Below are 19,123 nucleotides of genomic sequence, written 5' to 3'. Positions count from 1 at the left end.
TGGGTTGCTCAACCAATTGATCCACCCAGGTGCCCCAATACGAAGAATTTTTTAAAATGCTGACAAGTTCTTTGTTACATGTGTGCATTATAGAATCCTTCAACGGATAGTAAAGGATTAATATTATTCCTACCTAAAACCAAAATAAAACAAAAAGTAACAAGGAAACTGAGGTCCAGAGAAAGTAACTCCTTCTACTAAGGCCATATACCCTAGATTGCATTGTGCCTGTCATTCTGGTCTCTCTAATTTATGATTTCTGAATAAATGTTATCTTGCACGATTTTCAAATTGTTTCCTGCTGCTCGTTGTGGCTCTATAATAAGATTATACTTTTCTTCAGAGCAGGAAAAATCTCTTATGCATTTTGGTAATTCCTCAGCACCCAGAATTATATTGAGTACATAATTTTGGCTTAGAAAATGTTGCACTGATGATGTGGAGGGCCACGTGTTTATATTTCTGCACATTGTGTGAGTATGGACATTTGAGTTTGCTGGAAGATATCATGGCCCTGTGATTTCATTTGACCCTATTTTGGGTGTTAGAGACCCTGAGGTACACATACACTGAGGAGCCTTTTACTACTATTAGTGATGCTGGCTACCATTACCGATCTAAAAGATTACAGTGTTGATATCAAGATGGGAAGGAATGAAATATCTCTGTTTAATGTGTCACCTCCATAGCCGCTACAATATTAACTTGGAAACATGTGCTCTGCACCCATCTGCTCTGAAATTCTTTGCTTCCCTCTCCCCCATCTAGAGTGACGTCTGGCCTGTACCAGGTTCATTGGGGAAGAGGGAAAGCACATGACTTGCTGACTGACACAGTGATAATGCTGGTGAAGAGAATGAACTGAGAGGGTCAGCGATTGTGCTGGTGACTTGGGCCATCTGAGAGGGGAAACTGGAGGGGCATGAATGCTCTTTCTCTCCCAGGGGTTTGCAGAGGAAGTATGGTCTATGGGTTACTGCTCTGGCTCAATGATTGGCCCCCCAGGGAGAGGAAAGACAAGAGATCTGCACAAGCTCCAAACCAGATTCTTTGATGGTGACACTACTGGGGATCACTGCAGTGAAAGGGACAGGACAATTTGGAGTTCAGTTCAAGAATAGGCTGACCCCATGTCCCAGGAGTGATGGATCCACTGATTAATGTATCCACTGGCTTGTTGTCATGGAGATTTATGTCTCACAAGTAGGGTGTGCAATCACAAAATACAATGACATCATGAAAATTTGCTTAAATGTGTATCTGTAAATAGACAGTACAGTTTCAATACTTGAAGCTAATTGTACCAACTATTAATTCATTCATTTGAGCCAACATTCAAATTCAAGTATGTAAGCATGCCAGTAAGATTACTAAGGCAAAAAATGTCAGTGTATGTCTCCTGGTTTCCCAGGCAATCTTGTGTAACAATTTTAATAAACCTATAGCACCTACTTCTAACTGATGACATTAAACATTCCAGGGAACTTGACCTTCTCCAGAGGGAAACCAATCAAACTATGACAATATAATAAATATCTTGAAACAAAAATAAGAGCAAGGGAAATTTTTAAAAGTAGGTATTATGATAAGAATTATTTCTTTTCCTAGAATTTTGACCCTCTGATTTGTCAGCCAGGGAAGTCCTAGAATTGACTGTAAAATAAAAACAGACTGGTTTTACAATTCTGAGTCAGAGCATATTTATTTTATACATATTAAAGGATAAAATCTTATTAGAGAGCCAAGACTAGCAACAGGATATAATTAGAAAAGAGTGCAAGATAATATTTAGTCAGAGGACAAATCTAAAAGTCAAGAGATCAAAGTGGCAGATACAATGCATGGGTGGGGGTACATAGTTGGAGTTTAACTCATTTACTTTCAATCGAAAGTAAAATAGCAAATATTCATGTAGTGATAATTATATGCCAGACACTGTTGCAGGTCATTTAAATATATTAACGGATTCACTTCTCATAACCTACCAGTGGGATAAGGTTTTCTTATACTCATTTTACAGATGAGAGAACTGTGGCATAGGTCCGTCAGGTAATTTGTCCAAGGTCACACAGCCAGTAAGTGACAGTACTGAAGATATAACCCTAGGCAGTCTAGTTCCAAGGTCTGTGATCTTAACCTAATGATAACTCATACTTCTGTTCCTAGTAGTAATACTAACTTTTAAATTATTATTTCCTATGTTATACCTGAAGTAAAGCTTCAGATGTCAAGTGAAATACATGTATGCATGTCACTGGTCTTGATTTCATAATAAGCCACATCCAGAATATCCCATCTTCCTGTCTCCCAGGCTATAATGGACAGACTGAATCAGCAGCTGATTAATTACCCAGCGCATGTACATGAAGCCTCAGGTTGTTTGTAGGTCCATGGCTACTTTATTGGGAATCTAGGTTGCAGAGGTTGCTTTAATTTGTGCCGTGGAAACATGACCCGCCACCTCACATGGACACCTACTTGAAGACAGCCATCTAAAGGCTAGCTGGTGATCTATGATTGGCCTCACCTGAGTCCTGTGATCAGACTCTCTTCCTCTAAGACTTTAACTGTAAGGCAGACAGGGGATGCTAAATAAGTGAATTGGTGTTGAATTAGAGAGAGAAATGGAAAAAGCAGTAAAGAGGCATCAGGAGGCAGTAGAAACCATGAGGAAGTGGGGGCTGTGAAGTCGACAAGTAAAGTAGGGGAGTCAGTCCACTGCAGAGTGGGAGGGAAAAACCAAAAGATGGCAGGCTCTGAGGACCTGAGTCACAAACTTGGCCATTGAGGAGGACTGAAGTGGAACCCTGAGATGACAATGGATTACCAGAACCACGTCTAAAATGTCATGAGTGACATTTTCATGAGCCCAGCAAAGTAGTCACAGAGGTGGCTCCTTGTCCCCTTTAGGTTTCCATGTATCCTTATCATATAATACCATTCGTGGTGATACTTCATTTTCTTGCATTCTGTAAACCGAAAGAATCTCACGAATCCAGGGATTTATAATTCCATCCAGACTTCTCTTTGTTCCCTCCCCTCCCATATGCCGTTACAAAACTCTGCTTAATTTGTTTTCAGACCCCTCTTTCTACAGCTACCTCTTGACTGGACGACCTTAGCCCTTGTACCCATATGGCTGCAGTAGCTTCCTGGCACAGCCGGCTTAAAAACTCAGAAACAGATGCTCCTGGCTGGCTTAGTCAGTAGAGTATGCAATTCTTGACCTTGGGATTGTGAGTTCAAGTACCACATTGGGAGTAGAGATTACTTAAAAACAAAATCTTAATGTATCATGCTTTTTGTTGTTGTACCTGTTGTACCACATTTATCCATTTACCAGTTGATGGACATTTGGGTTATATCTGGCTTTAGGCGATTATGAATAAGGATTTTATAGATAGTGGTGTGTATGTCTTTGTGTGAAAATATGTTTTCATTTTTCTTGAGTAGTACTTAGTAGTATTAGAATTCTAATTGTTTCATATCTTCCAGTCCTTGGTATTATAAATTTAAAAATTTTTTGCCCTTCCTGTAGATTTGTAGTGATATTTCATTGAGGCATGTCTCTAATTTGTCTCTAATGACTAATGATGTGGAACATTTTTGTTGGTGACATGTCTTTTCAGATCTTTTGTATATTAAAAAAATTGAGCTTTTTATTTCCCTAGTTGTGGCAGTCACCTCTTTTCCTCATCCTCTGCCAAAAGTGAAATGCTTCTTTTATTGCATCTGTCCTTGGAAGGACCCTTTGGAAGTTAGGTTACTTGGTTGCCTCTACAACTTCAGCTTTCTAATGACCTCAAGAAGAGTTATAACTTTGTAGACTATCTAGAGTTTTCTTACTGTGAGGGTAGGAGTGTTGTACTATTGTGGCTTTGTAGATCCAAAGTAGAAGTGGCACCCTCTCCTGTAATATTTGTTTTCAGTAATCAGATTGGTTTTTAAAACCTAATATTATGTTACAATCCTACAAAATTCATAACAAGATATAGATTTTTAAATACGGCAGGTGTCTTCAAACTGTCAATCAGTGCGTTTTAAAAGTCAAATATGGTACCTACGACATAATGCTTACAAAAGTAATTGTTGATTGTATCAATTAAAAAGTTTAAGCATAAAAAAATCTTTTAAAAAACCCTCAGAAAAATTATTTTCTAATTTGTTTAAATATTGCTCTGATGAAGAATTTCAATGGGATTTGGACTCATTTGTTTAAAAAAAAAAAAGAAACAAACCTCGAAATCAGCCCCTTCTGATTAGTATGCTATCACCACTGATTGAAATCAGATAACATGGAAATTTCCTAGCTGAATTTCAACAAAAATGCTTGCATAATAAGTGTGTGGGATTGGAAAAATACTAACTATTGTGATTTATAAGCATACTTCTTCCTCTGGGTCTGCTTTGTTTTGTGAGGTATCTTTAATTAGCCATGACCGCCACTAAAACCCAATGTCAAAATAAACCCATCTTCCTCCAAGTCAAGATTTCCAGAATAATGAATCACAGCCCAGCTTATTGATCACCTAAATTATTGTACTTTAAAAAATATTTATTTATTTTGAGAGAAACATAGTGAGTAGGGGAGGGCCAGAGAGAGAAGGAGACAGATCCCAAGCAGGCTCTGCACTGTCAGTGCAGAGCTCGATGTGGGGCTTGAACCCATGAACCATGAGATCATGACCTGAGCCAAAATCAAGAGACCAATGCTTAATCGATTGAGCCACCCAGGCACATCTAATTATTGTTTTTAAGAACAAATATTAGGAACTATTTTTAGGGGCACCTGGGTGGCTCAGTTGGTTAAGTGCCTGACTTCAGGTCAGGTTATGATCTCACAGTTCAAGGGTTTGGGCCTCAAGTAGGGCTCTGCCCTGACAGCATAAGCCTGCTTTGAATTCTCTGTATCCCTCTCTGTCTGCTCCTCCCCTGCATGCTTGCTCTCGCTCTCTCTCTCAAAAATAAATATTTTAAAAAAGAACTATTTTTAATGTTTATTTAACTCATCTAGTTCCATAATTCTTTTTTAGTGTATGTTTTATAACATACGAGTGTTACATACAGATGCACAAACTCAAACATATTAATGGATGATGTGTGTGATTTAAAAAAAAAAAAACTGGGTGGGGGGCACCTGGTTGGCTCAGTTGGTTAAGTGCTCAACTTTGGCTCAGGTCATCTTCTCAGGGCTTGTGGGTTCAAACCCCAAGTCAGGCTTCACTCCGATAGTGTGGAGCCTGCTTGGGATTCTCTCTCTCTCTGCCCCTCCCCCACTTGCTCTCTCTCAAAATAAATAAACTGAAAAAAAGAGAAAGAAAGAGAAAAGAAAAAACAATACCAAAAAACTGAGGACTTCTTCCTACAGGATAGAATGTTAGGTCTTTGAGGTTTATCCTCCAGCCTACGTCCTGCACCCTAGTTTCCTGCAGGGCAATCAATCAAGCTTGCTATTTCTGCTCCTCTAAGCTCTCGTCCCAGCTGCTCTCTCATCAGGTGATCTCAGTTAACATACCTTTAGTCTCCTTCTACCAATACAATTGGCTCCATTTTATTCCTTTAAAAAAACTTATGGGGGCACCTGGGTGGCTCAGTCAGTTAAATGTCTGGCTCTTGATTTCAGCTCAGGTCATGATCTCAGGGCTCAGAGTTCTCCGTTTGAGCTCCTCGTTGGGCTCAATGCTGACAGTGTGGAGCCTGCTTGGGATTCTTCCTCTGTCTCTCTCTGTCTCTGGCCCTCCCCTGCTCACGCTCTCTCTCCAAATAAATAAATAAACTTTAAAGCAAACAAACTTATAGTTCCTAACTTACTTTTTTGCCTATAGTAGATAGCTATACAGACTCTAAGTATACTAGCAGCCAGTATTTTACTTATGTTCCGTTTTGTTTTGTGTTGGACTATAAAGTAGCTACTAACATTCTCGTTTTATACTAAGAGTGTTTAGATGTACCTACATGGTTGCTCATTAGTTTACTGACTCCTTACTCTTTTACAGCACGACAGATCCTTGCACAACTGTTTTGCCGTTATCCTGCAGTGCATGGCTAGTAGGCTTTGCCAGTGGCGCTTCCATATCTGCTCAGCACTTACCATCTCCAAGCTCAGCTGGTCCTGCCTCCTCTGCCTGAGGGCTCTGGCTGCTGCCAGGTACAGGCAAGAACACAGAAGACTAATGCCTCCTGGGAGCAGCACACTAGCAAGTTCTGAAGGGAATGGTGGCTTTCCCAGCTCTCCTGTCCTTTGGGTAGAAGAACTCTGATTCCCTCCTGGCCCCAGGTTCCTCAGTGGGACAAAGCTTCAGTTGCTCATGGTGGTGACTTGCTTGACAATGTACTTTTTCGGGCTTCTTTTACTTCCTGTCTCACTTCCCTACTTGCTTACGACTTTCATGTAATCAGAGTCTACTTTTGGAGGAACCCCAGAGAAGACAAGATTATTGTGAGGCAGGTTTATTGGTGGCAAATTCAGTTTTTATCTGAAAACATCTTGGGGTGTCTGGGTGGCTCAGTCTGTTGAGTGGCTAACTCTTGATTTCACCTTGGGTCACGATCCCAGAGTCGTTGGATCAAGCCTCGTTTGAGGCTCTGCGCTGAGCGCACTTGAGATTCTCTCTCTCCACCTCTCACCTGCTCGCATGGGTTCTCTCTCTCTCTCTCAAAAAAAAAAAAAAAAAAAAAGAAAAGAAAAGAAATAAAAGAAAAAGAAAACATCTCCATCTCATTCTTATTCTTGGGAAATGGTTTTGATGGCTACACAGTCCCAGGTTGTCAACTGTTTTCCCTCAAACTTTGTAAATTTCATTCCTGGAGCACCTGGCTCGCTCAGTTAGTACAGCAAGTGACTTAAAAAAAGTTTTTTTAACGTTTATTTTTTGAGACAGAAACAGAGAAAAAGGGACAGAACATGAGTGGTGGAAGGACAGAAAGAGAGGGAGACACAGAGTCTGAAGTAGGCTCCAGGCTCTGCTCTGTCAGGATAGAGCCCGACATGGGGCTCGAACCCATGAACTGCAAGATCATGACCTGAGCAGAAGTCAGCCGCTCAACTGACTGAGCCACCGGCACCTCAAGCATTTGACTCTTGATCTCGAGATTGTGAGTTCACACCCCATGTTTGGTGTAGAGATAACTTAAAAAATCTTGGGACACCTGGGTGGCTCAGTCTGTTGAGCACCCAGCTCTTGATCTTGGCTCAGGTCATGATGTCACCGCTTGTGAATTTGAGTCCTGAGTTGGGCTCTGCACTGTCAGATTGGAATTCTCACTCTCTGCTTGGGATTCTCTCCCTCTGCCCCTCCCTGCTCTCTCTCTCTCTCAAAATAAATAAACTTAAAAAATTAAAATTAAAAATTAATAAAAATCTTAGGGGCACCTGGGTGGCTCAGTCAGTTAAGTGCCTGATTCTTGATTTTGGCTCATGTCATGATCTTGTAGTTTGTAGATTCGAGCCCCTGTGCAGACAGATGACAGCATAGAATCTTCTTGGGGTTCTGTCTCCTTCTCTGCCCCTTCTGCTTGTGTGTGCTCACCTCCTCTCTCAAAATACATAAATAAAACTTTTTAAAAAATCTTTTAAAAAAGTGTTATTTCACTGTCTCCTATCATTCTAATTACTAATTACTATTCCTTTGTAGGTGATCTGCCTTTTCTCTCTGAGAAAAGATCTTTTCTTGTCTCTGGTATTTTGCAGATTTCACTATGATGTAACTAGGTTTAGATATTTAAGAAATTATCTTCCTCAGCATAGGCTGTTTTTACTGTAGCTTTAAATTCCTTTCTTTCAGGGGCGCCTGGGTGGCTCAGTCGGTTAAGCTTCCAACTTTGGCTCAGATCATGATCTCCTGGTTTGTGGGTTCAAGCCCCGCATCAGGTTCCGTGCAGACAGCTAAGAGCCTGGAGCCTGTTTCAGATTCTGTGTCTTCCTCTCTCTCTGCCCCTCCCATGCTCATGCTCTGTCTCTCTCTGTCTCAAAAATAAATAAACTATAAAAAATATTTTTAAAAATTAAAAAAATAAATTCCTATCTTTCATCATTCTGGAAAATGCTCAGCAATGATCTCTTTAAATATTGCCTCTCTTGCATTGTCTCTAATCTCTCCTTCTGAGACTCTAATTGCACATATGCTAAACCTTTTCCTTTTTTCTATCTCATCTTTTCTCTCTGTGCTACATATTTGTTAATTTCTGAAGACCTTTCTTTCAGTTAGCCAATTTTTGCTTCAGTTGCTTCTAATCTGCCTATTTAATCTCTATTAAGTTTTTTAAATTTCTATATATTTTTTATTTTAAAGGTTCTATGTGTACCCATATGGCCAAGTAATCTTGGACAAAGCAAGAAAGCATATCCAATAGAGTCAAGACAATCTCTTCAGCAAATGGTGTTGGGGAAAAAGACATGGAGAAGAATGAATCTGGACCACTTTCATACACAAAAATAAACTCAAAATGGATGAAAGACCTAAACATAAGACAGGAAGCCATCAAAATCCTAGAGGAGAAAGCAGGCAATGACGTCTTTGACCTCTGATGCAGCAACTTCTTACTCAACATGTCTCTGGAAGTAAGGGAAACAAAAGCAAAAATAAACTATTAGGACTTCATCAAGATAAAAAGCTTCTACATGGTGAAGGAAACAACCAGCAAAACTAAACGGCAATGGACAGAATGGAAGAAGATATTTGCAAATGACCTACCTGATAAAGGGTTAGTATCCGAAATCTATAAAGAACTTATCAAACTCAACACCCAGAAAACAATCCAGTGAAGAAATGGGCAGAAGACATAAACACTTTTCCAAAGAAGACATCTTGATGGCTAACAGACACATGAAAAAAATGCTCGCCATCACTCATCATCAGGGAAATACAAATCAAAACCACAATGAGATACCACCTCACTTTGGTCATAATGGCCAAAATTAACAACGCAGGCAATGACAGATGCTGGCGAGGATGCAGAGAAAGAGGAACCCTTTTGCACTGCTGATGGGAATGCAAACTGGTGCAGCCACTCTGGAGAACAGTATGGAGGTTCCTCAAAAAATTAAAACTAGAACTACCCTACAACCCAGCAATTGCACTACTAGGTACTTACCCAAAGGTAAGTACAGGTGTGTCATTTCAAAGAGGCACATGCACCCCAATGTTTACAGCAGTGCTATCAACATTTGGAAGGAGCCCAAATGTCCACTGAGAGATGAATGGATACAGAAGATGTGGTATATATAGACCATGGAGTATTACTTGGCAAACAAAAAGAATGAAATCTTGCCATTTGCAACAACATGGATGGAACTAGAGGGTTTAATGGGAAGAGAAATTAGTCAGAGAAAGGCAAATATATGACTTCACTCATAAGTGGAATTTAAGATACAAAACAGATGAACGTAAGAGAAGGGAAGCAAAAATAATGTAAAAACAGGGAGGTGGACAAAACATAAGAAACTCTTAAACACAGAGAACAAACTGAGGGTTGCTGGAAGGGTTGTAGGTGGGAGGGTGGGCTAAATGGGTTAAGAGGCATTAAGGAAGATACTTGTTAAGATGAACACTGGATTCTACTCCTGAAATCATTATTGTGCTATATGCCAACTAACTTGGATGTAAATTAAAAAATTAAAATAAAATAAAATAAAAAATAAAATAATACATAAATAAAAGTTCTATGTGTATTTTTTTCTGGTCAGTCCCATCTTTTTTTTTTTTTTCTTTTTCTTCCTTTTTTTCAGCTTCATCATTTTTGATTGTCTCCCTTTTCCATTTTTGTGATTCCAACCTTTATTTATTTAGACATTTCACCTATTATTATTGTCTAGTTTTTATTTGGTAATTATAGTATTTGAAGTTTGGGTGGTTCTTACAGTCCATAAGTCATGACTTATGATGAATGTCTTTGCTGATACTCACTCATGGTGCTTTTTTTCCTTATTGATCCTTGGTAATGAGTACATATTTGATCTTAACATGTAGGAAACTTCAGGGCTAAGCTGAAGTTGCTTTTTTCAAAGGAAACTTTCATTTGTTTCTGTATGCAGGGGGCACTGCCTTCAGGGACCTTTTGGTCCCTTCTAGGACCTCTGGCTTATTCTAGTCTAAGGTTCATTTTTGTGACTCAAGATGTAGGCTCTGTTATAGGCTGAATTGTCTCTCCAAAATTCATATGTTGAAGTCCCAACCCCCAGTACCTCAGAATATAAGAGTGTCTGGAGATAAGCTCATTAAAGATTTAGGTGATAACATTAAAATGAGGCTGGGTCTCTAATCCAATTAGGGTGGGCCCCTCATCCAATATGACTTGTTTCCTTATAAGGGTGACAAGAGCACAGAGGTGAACAGGTGAAAAGGCAGTGAGATGGTGACTATTTTCAGGCTAAGGAAAGAGGGTTGGCAAGGGGTTGGCACCTTGATCTTGGACTTCTAGACTTCAGAATTGTGAGAACAGTGAATTTCTATTGTTGAAGCCAGCCAGCGTGTGATATTTTGTTATGGTAGCCTGGCAGACTAATACAGGCTCCACGGTGCAGTTCATTAGGATTTGCCCTCCGGGTAACAGCAGCTTCCCTCCAGTGTGTTTATTATTCACCACTCTGCTTTCAGCTCACATTTTAATCTCTGCCCCTGGGAAATGTCCCTTACTTCCTACAAGCTCACTGATGCAAAGAAATGTGTTTCACTACAGATCTAGCTGTTTGGTTGGGTATCTATTCAGTGTATCTAGTCTGCCAGGAGCAGAAGTGCTTCAAATTCTATTGCTTTCTTAAGTACCAGTTTAAAAATTCTTTCTTTATGATATTGTCCTGAGTGACCTTCTCCTATGACAATCCTTTCCCTCCTTAAAATCTTAGCACTTATATATATATATATATCACTTATTGCCATTCAGGCTGGCTTAGAATTAGTCACCAACCTTTTTTTTTTTTAATTTTTTTAATGTTTTATTTATTTCTAGGAGAGAGAGAGAGAAACAGCGTGAGCAGGGGAGGGTCAGAGAGAGAGGGAGACACAGAATCTGAAACAGGCTCCAGGCTCTGAGCTGGCTGTCAGCGCAGAGCCCGATGCGGGGCTCGAACCTACGAACTGTGAAATCATGACCTGAGCCGAAGTCAGACACTTAACCGCTTAACCGACTGAGCCACCCAGGCGCCCCAGTCACCAACCATTTTCTTGATAACAGAGGCCAAATCTTATGCCTTCTCTCACACAGCTCATAAGGTAATCATAAGGTGCCTCATAAGGCACTGTAGAGATCTATTTCATGTTTATGAAATGGTGAATAGAAAATGAAAAACAGAGGATCAAAACGCTGTTAGTTGTCACTACTAGCTGAACAGACTGCATGAACCACAGAGTTGATTGTGGCTATTAAGTGATCTGAATACATTTTAACTACAAAAATAATGACATCTGAGGTCTGATTCATAGGGAGCCTTTGAGAAGTTAGTGAAAAGGCCTTCCATTATTGGTGAGAAATACCCCTGAAGGAAATGAAAACTGACATGAATCAGATCAACAATCCTAATTTATTTTGCAAGTCCTGCTCTTCCTGAGAAACAACAAAAATAATAGAAACTAAATTTATCTTGCACTGCCTCACACCAGAAAGGAAAATACAGTCACCTGTTGTGACTCATGCAGCCTATTTGGCAATGATTTCCAGATTCCTCTTCCAATTAAGAAGCAAGACAGAACTAAGATTGTTCAGTTAAGTCTGTGTGGCTATAGATACTAGACCATAACCATATGGAGACACTTACAACATGGGGACTTAGTCTGTAAATTAATTCTGATTTTTATTATTATTTATTAAATTTTTTAAATGTTTATTTTGTAAGAAGAAAGAGAGAACACGTAGGGGAGGGGCAGAGAGAGATGGAGACAGAATCTGAAGCAGAGTCCAGGCTCAGAGCTATCAGCACAGAGCCCAATGTGGGGCTCAAGCTCACAAACCGTGAGATCATGACCTGAGCTGAAGTGAGACGTTTAACCAACTGAGCCACCGAGGTGTTCCAATGAATTTTGATTTTTTTAATTTATCAGGTTTCTTCTATCAATTGTGCCATTTCATATTGTCGAAGAAATAAAAAGGAATTAAGTGGAAAATAAAAATTTAATAACTAAATAACCACATGGTCAGAATTACTTTATTATTTTAAAGCTTGAGGGGTGCCTGGATGTCTCAGTTGGTTAAGTGTCAGACTTCAACTCAGGTCATGATCTCGCGGTTCGTGGGTTTGAGGCCCGCATTGGGCTCTGTACTGACAGCTAGCTCAGAGCCTGGAGTCTGTTTCAGATTCTATATCTCCCTCCCTCTCTGACCCTCCCCTGCTCATTCTGTCTCTCTCTCTCAGTCAGAAATAAATAAAACATTAAAAAAAATTTTAAAGCTGGATTTTTATTTTATTTTATTATTTTTTTTAAGTAGTCTCTACACCCAACGTGGGGCTCAAACTTGCAACCTTGACATCAAGAATTGCATGTTCTACCAACTGAGCCAATCATGTCCCTAAGCCTTCATTTTTAAAAAGCTAATAAAGACCCAAAGGAAGAAGAGGGACAAGGAGCTGGGAAGGACCATGGAGGTGTGAGATGAGATGGAGGAATGTCACAGCTAAGAGGAGTAAGTCACCGAGGCCACCTTGTGGGGTGACTCAGGAATCTGGAAGTGGTCCTCCTCCCTTCCAGCTCTGAGGGCTTCTGGAGAAGTTCCAAACAGATGTTTGGAATCTGGAACAAGACAGACAGCTGTAAAGCGCATGTTAGCTGTCCTGCCTTGTAACCGAGGGCATTCTGTGTCAGTGGTACGTGAGTGGCCAGTTCTTAGTTCACTGTCATTTGGGAGACTGCTAGGAGCAAGCTTATTCCTAGACCAGTGCCAACACAAAAAACCTGGACTGAATTTGTTTTTGTTTTGTTTTTTTTTTTCAGGATTTTCTTTTTTTTTTATTTTTTTATTTTTTTATTATTTTATTTTATTTTATTTTATTTTTTTTACAAATAGTTTATTGTCAAATTAGTTTCCACATAACACTCAGTGCTCATCCCCATAAATGTCCTCCTCTATGCCCATCCTCCCCTCCCCCCCACATCCATCAGTCCTCAGTTTTTGTCAGCATTCAAGAGTCTCTCATGGTTTGCCTCTCTCCCTTTCCCCCACCATTTCCGCCCTTCTTCTCCCCCTTGGTCCTCCGTCAAGTTCCTCCTAATCCTCCTATACGTGCAAACATATGATATTTGTCCTTCTCTGCCTGACTTATTTCGCTCAGCATAACACCCTCAAGGTCCATCCATGTTGCTACACATGGCCAGATTTCATTCTTTCTCATTGCCATGTGGTATTCCATGGTATAGATAAAGCACATCTTCTTGATCCATTCATCTGTTGATGGACACTTAGGCTCTTTCCATGTTTTGGCTATTGTGGAGAGTGCTGCTATGAACATTGGGGTACATGTGCTCCTATGCCTCAGCATTTCTGTATCCCTTGGGTAAATTCCTAGCAGTGCTATTGCTGGGTCATAGGGGAGTTCTATTGTTAGTTTCCTGAGGAACCAAACCTGGACTGAATTTGATTGAGAATCTTCATTGGGTTCCATTTTCTGAAAGGCCATCAAATTAAAGAAACACATAGTCTTGTAACCAGAATTATGATGGTTTCCATAGACTTATCTTCCTATTGTGCGTATATGTTTGTTTGAAACAAACTCACAGTCTGCTGAAATTTACCTTCCTTTCTCTTAAGGGAAGAGACAATTATCCCCAAATGGGCCTAGACTAGTTACTTTCTAGCCCAGAACTTGCGAAGCTGGTGCTTGTAGGGACATATATTTACTTAAGTGATATGTTTGTATCACTGTTTTGTTAATAAATCTGTAAATCCATATACCTTCACACTCATTTTGTGGAAAACCCCCAAAACCCTCCAATTTTCTACAAATCTTTTCGTGTAGCACACATATTTCAACTTCTCTTTTCACCTCATGGAAACATGATCAATTTCCTGTTGACTCGATTTGTTTCATGCATGTGCTATTAGATCTTATGACTAATGCGCACCACCTTTTGAAGAGGACCTAAATGACCTACCTGTAATTCTAGTTCTTTTGTAATAGACCCACATCTGGTTTCTCTTCCTGGTCTAGTTAAGACAGGTGACGTGCAGGTAATTTTTCTATCCCCTTCCCCACAGGGGTGGGGGTGGGGTGAGCTGCCCATCCCTGTACTACACTTCTGTGTCAGAAACAAAAGGAATATGATATCCAAAGGGTTTCTGGGGAACTGTAATAAATAGTTTTCACTTATTACGGCTTTTATAGTCCAATTCTCCAAGGTGCATAAAATCAGCACATTGAGGTAGGGCAAATGAGTCTGAGTGTCAGATCTCAGCTTTCTTGTCTCATAGTACACCCCAGAGAATACCTGAACCTCTGTGTAAGCCAACACCAAGGTTAAAAATACCTCTCTCTGCTCTGGCTGGGGGAGAGTAGGGCTTCACCTTGGAGAGGAGCGGGTAAGGCCACGGCCACCCTTGCCTGACCAGGGCATTCTGTTTCTGGAGAGTTGCCCAAATATAAAGATAGCCCATCACATACCTCCCCCAGAAGCATAATGGAGACAGTCTTGAGCTCTCATAACAATTTCAGAAGAATTGAGAAAGGCTATCTCCTGGTCAAAATATCTTCCCTATTCTAACAGCCAACACCTGAAATTCTGTCAGATGTCTTTAGCTGAAGACATGTGAAAATGCAAACCCTCCCAAGAATGGTAACACATAGCAATACATTTAACAAAAAAAGAAAAAGACGACGTGTAATTGTTGAAAAAGTCATATGTGCACATGGTAAAAAAAATATATATATACATATATATATGCAGATAGTTCAAAGGCTATACATTAAAATTAGTCTTCCTCCCAGCCCATACCCTCAATCTCTCTGCAGTTACACTTCTCAGACTCAGGCAGATCTAAGATAGGTGTCCCCCTATAGTCTTTCCCTTTGTTTCTTACCTACATGTGAGCACACAGTTGCATTCCTCCAATGCAACTCACCTTTTTTTTTCTTTTTTTTGCCTCCTTGTTTTCTTCAATGGACTGATTTATTCTGAGAGTACTCTTAGAGATGGAGCATATCCTTCCCAGCTACTGCTCAGTGTTACATGACCATCATAAAAGGCAAGAGCTATCCTGGGTTGTTTTTTTTTTTAATTGTTTATTTATTTTGGGGAGAGAGAGTGCAAGTGGGGGAGGGGCAGAGAGGAGGACAGAGGATCTGAAGCAGGCTCTGTGCCGAGAGCTGAAAGCCAGATTTGGGGCTCAAATTCAAAAATGGGCAGATCATGACCTGAGCTGAAGTTGGATGCTCAACCGACTAAGCCACCCAGGTGCCCCCAGAGCTATCTTTGTCTTAAGGTGATCCAGAGGCTCCACATTTCCTTGAACAGAAGAAATATCTGAGATCACTTTAAGGTGGCTTGTTTGAGTAGGACACATGTTCATAGAACAAATTCTTTATTCCACAAAACAAGGTAAACTATTTAGAATTTGGGGTTAATTAAGTTTTGAAATTAGAAGCTCTAAACTTTGGGAACAAGGTAAACTTTCAAATGTCCAATCTTCTTCTACTTATGGGGTTGGGGCTGAGGGAGTGACCAAGCAGAGCAGGTGTGAAGTGGATGTTTGGACCAGGATCAGAATCAGGGGTAGGGTCAGGATAGGGCTGTGAATCAGAAAATGGAAATAGATCAGGCTCCCAAGAAAAAACAGGTGTTTCCTGTAAAAGATTTAAATATTCTCATTTATTTTATGTGGATTTCTTCCAAGCCATATCAGGGCATATATTTGTGACTTATGAGATTCCAAAGGTAGAATTATAAGTAGACTTTTGTCCATATAATGAATAAGTAAGTAGGTTTTATGTTTCATGAGACTAAGATAAATGCTGTCTAATTGAGCAGTACCAGTTGATTCGTGTGTGATACTTTACATAATTGTCATTTATGTCTGTCAGTCTTTCTGTGAGATACTTTTTCCATTTTATAAAAACATCCTTAGAATTCTGGCACTTAAAAAATTTTTCTTTTTGGGGCGCCTGGGTGGCTCAGTCAGTTAAGCGTCCGACTTCGGCTCAGGTCATGATCTCGCGGTTCATGGGCTCGAGCCCTGCATCGGGCTCTGTGCTGACAGCTCAGAGCCTGGAGCCTATTTCAGAGTCTGTGACTCCCTCTCTCTCTGACCCTCCCCTCCTCACGCTGTCGCTGTCTCTCTCTCTCTCTCTCTCTCATAAATAAATAAAACATTAAAAAATTTAAAAAAAATTTTCTTTTTAAGTGATCCTTGTACCCAGGGTGGGTCTCAAACTTACAACCCTGAGATAAAGAGTCACATACTTTTACTGACTGAGCCAGCCAGGTGCCCCTTAGAAGTCTGGCTTCTAAAAAACATTTAACCCAGGGGTGCTTAAGTGGCTCAGTCATTTGATTGACTGGGCTCTTGATTTTGGCTCAGGTCATGATCCTAAGGTCCTAGGATGGAACCCTGTGTCAAACTCCATGCTGAGTGTGGAGCCTGCTTAACATTCTCTTTCTCTTTCCACCTGCCCTTCTCCCCTGCTTGCTCTCTCGATCTCTCTAAAATTAAAAAGAAAAAAAAAGTTAATCTGAATCTCTGTTTTTTGGTTTTTTTTTAATGTTTATTTATTTTTGAGACAGAGAGAGACAGAACACTAGCTGGGGAGGGGCACAGAGAGTGAGACACAGAATCTGAAACAGGCTCCAGGCTCTGAGCTGGCTGTCAGTACAGAGCCTGTCGTGGGGCTCAAACCCACGGACCACGAGACCATGACCTGAGCAAAGTCGGCCGCTTACCTGACTGAGCCATCCAGGTGCCCCCTGAATCTCTGTTTTAGATCTAACTACCAGGTTATAGGAAACTTAAAGGATACAGAAACAAGCTAAGCCACATCTGGAAGAAGCCATCAAACACACCCAGGAGGCAAGTGTTTTCCAAATCAACTGATCATGAGTCTCCAAGGAGTCAGAAAAATGAATAAAGGGAATGTTGTAGATTAAGAGACCAATGGGGACATAAAAAAACATGTGCAATGTGTAGTCCTGCTATTGGAGCCTACTTAATTAATTGTTTATTTAAAGTTTATTTTGAGAGAGAGAGCATGAGCGGAAAGAGGGGAGAGAGAGAGAGAGAGACCCAAGAAGACTGCACTGTCAGCGCAGAGCGCGATACGGGGCTTGGAACGCACCAACCGGGAGATCATGACCTGGGCAGAAGTCCCACGCTTATTCAGCTGAGCCACCCTCTTTTCTATTTATTTTAAAAAAAGATTTTTCTTTTAGGTATTTTCTACACTGCTCAAACTTACAACCCCCAGATCAAGAGTCGCATGCTCTTCTGACTGAGCCAGGGAGGCACCCCTGAAACCCTACTTAAAAATGAACAAGTAGAAGGACATTTTTAAGGACAATCTGACAAATGTGAATTCTAAATGGGAATTACATATTAAGGCATATATTTATATAATTTAATTTGGTTCAACGTGAAAATGTTATTTTTAACTATAAAAAATGTTATTTTATTTACTTACTTATTTGTTTGTGGGCTGAAACTGTATTTGCCACTCAGCATCCCGGTGTGCCCTCCGGGGCTGGCTCAGAAGACCTTCACCCAGCTGCAGCTTCCCGTCCACCTCCAGGAGGCATGTGCGGGCGGGCGGATTCGGTAGCGGAAGGGGTGGCACCTCGGATTGCCGGACCGCCTCCGGGAACCCTTCCGTGGTGGTGAGGAGCCCGCCGCTGCCGAAGGACCGCCTGGACGGGAAGGGAATGCCTGCGCCGCTCTCCCCTGGGCCCCAGGTGCCCTGCACCAGGGTGTTGAAGCCCACTGCGGACTCATTCAGCCAGGGAGTGAAATGCAGGGCCTGAACCTGGCTCAACAGCAGGCTCACATAGAACCTGCCTGCCTTGCAAAGAACGACACTACGAGTCCTCATCACAGGGCCAGCTCAGATGCCCTAAGGCGGTGAGGTCTTGTGGGACACATTGTGCGGGATCAGCGGAGGGCGGTCCAAGGGACCCAGGAACGCAGAGGAGAGAGGCAGATGGGTCAGCCCCAGGGAGAAACGACCAGGACCCACATCAGCAGAATCAGTGAGAAAAGTGAGACAGAGGAGAGAGAGCCAGAGCCAGGTAAAGACTTGGAGAGAGAAATGCAAAACATCAACAGAAAAAGAGAGAGAGCATCCAAGAGGCAGATGGGAGCTTTGGGTTGGGTTGGGTCAACCCAGGAGCCACACAGCCCAGACACTTCCTCGCACATCCTAGCACCCACTTTCTCCTTTCAAACAGGAGACCTCAGCCTGGTGCAGCGTTGGGTCCAAGCCTCGCAGGCCTCTAGGCCCCTGAGACACTCAAAGATCTCCCCTCTGCCGTGGTTGGGACAGTAGCACAGACAATGGACAGATGTTCTTATTTTAACCAACTGAGCCACCCAGGTGCCCCACAAATGTTCTTATTTTAAAAAGATGTATATTGAAGTAAAAAAACAAACTGTGTCGTCACCCACCCCCCATTCCGCCACCAGACTTAGACTGAGTTCTTAAAATGAAAGCTACCAGATCAGAGTAGGGCACAGGGCTGTGCTTCATTTTTCTTTTCCTTCTGGTTAAAACCAAGTGTCATCCTTGACAACTGGGGGTGAGGCGTGGGGAGGAAATTACAGCAAATCAAAATGTTCACAGCCATGCATGTCTTTCTTGAGTTGCTTCTTTTCCTAATTGTTTTGCACTGTCAGCAGAGCGGAGCCTGTGTTATGTAAAGCCAGGGATTCCTGCATCACAGGACTTAGGCCCTCTCACCCACATCCCTTCACATTCTGCTGTGGATGGGGGAAGAGGCTCCAAAGCAGCAAGTATATTGTGGGTCAGAACTAACTACAAGGACTCTGGGCTGGAAAGGAAGACAGAAGTAAGTTGGGTGGGTCTCTGGGCTGGCTGGTTTGGACTAGACCTTGTGGCTCCCACAGTGATAGCTGCCTGCAGGGACCCCCAACCTTGGGCCTGTACCAGAAACTCAGGAACAGCTCCTGTTGGGATTTTTTAAGCCCTCTCTGTCAAGCC

The 19,123-nt window shown here is 41.4% G+C and overlaps 1 protein-coding gene across 1 annotated transcript; it reads right to left on the bottom strand.

Annotated features, from left to right (window-relative positions):
* Nucleotides 1-17,593: 17,593 nt before the first annotated feature.
* LOC120235022 (galectin-7-like) lies at nt 17,594-17,998 on the bottom strand. The gene has a single exon (XM_039237123.1). It carries the CDS (start codon nt 17,996-17,998, stop codon nt 17,594-17,596), a length of 405 nt encoding a protein of 134 aa, XP_039093054.1.
* Nucleotides 17,999-19,123: the final 1,125 nt, after the last annotated feature.

The sequence above is a fragment of the Hyaena hyaena genome, unplaced genomic scaffold (assembly GCF_003009895.1).
Source record: "Hyaena hyaena isolate Hyena2069 unplaced genomic scaffold, ASM300989v1 scaffold_120, whole genome shotgun sequence".
In the NCBI taxonomy this organism is placed as follows: Eukaryota; Metazoa; Chordata; class Mammalia; order Carnivora; family Hyaenidae; genus Hyaena; species Hyaena hyaena.
Note: the sequence above shows the minus strand (reverse complement) of the source record. Positions and strands in the feature narration are given on the sequence as shown.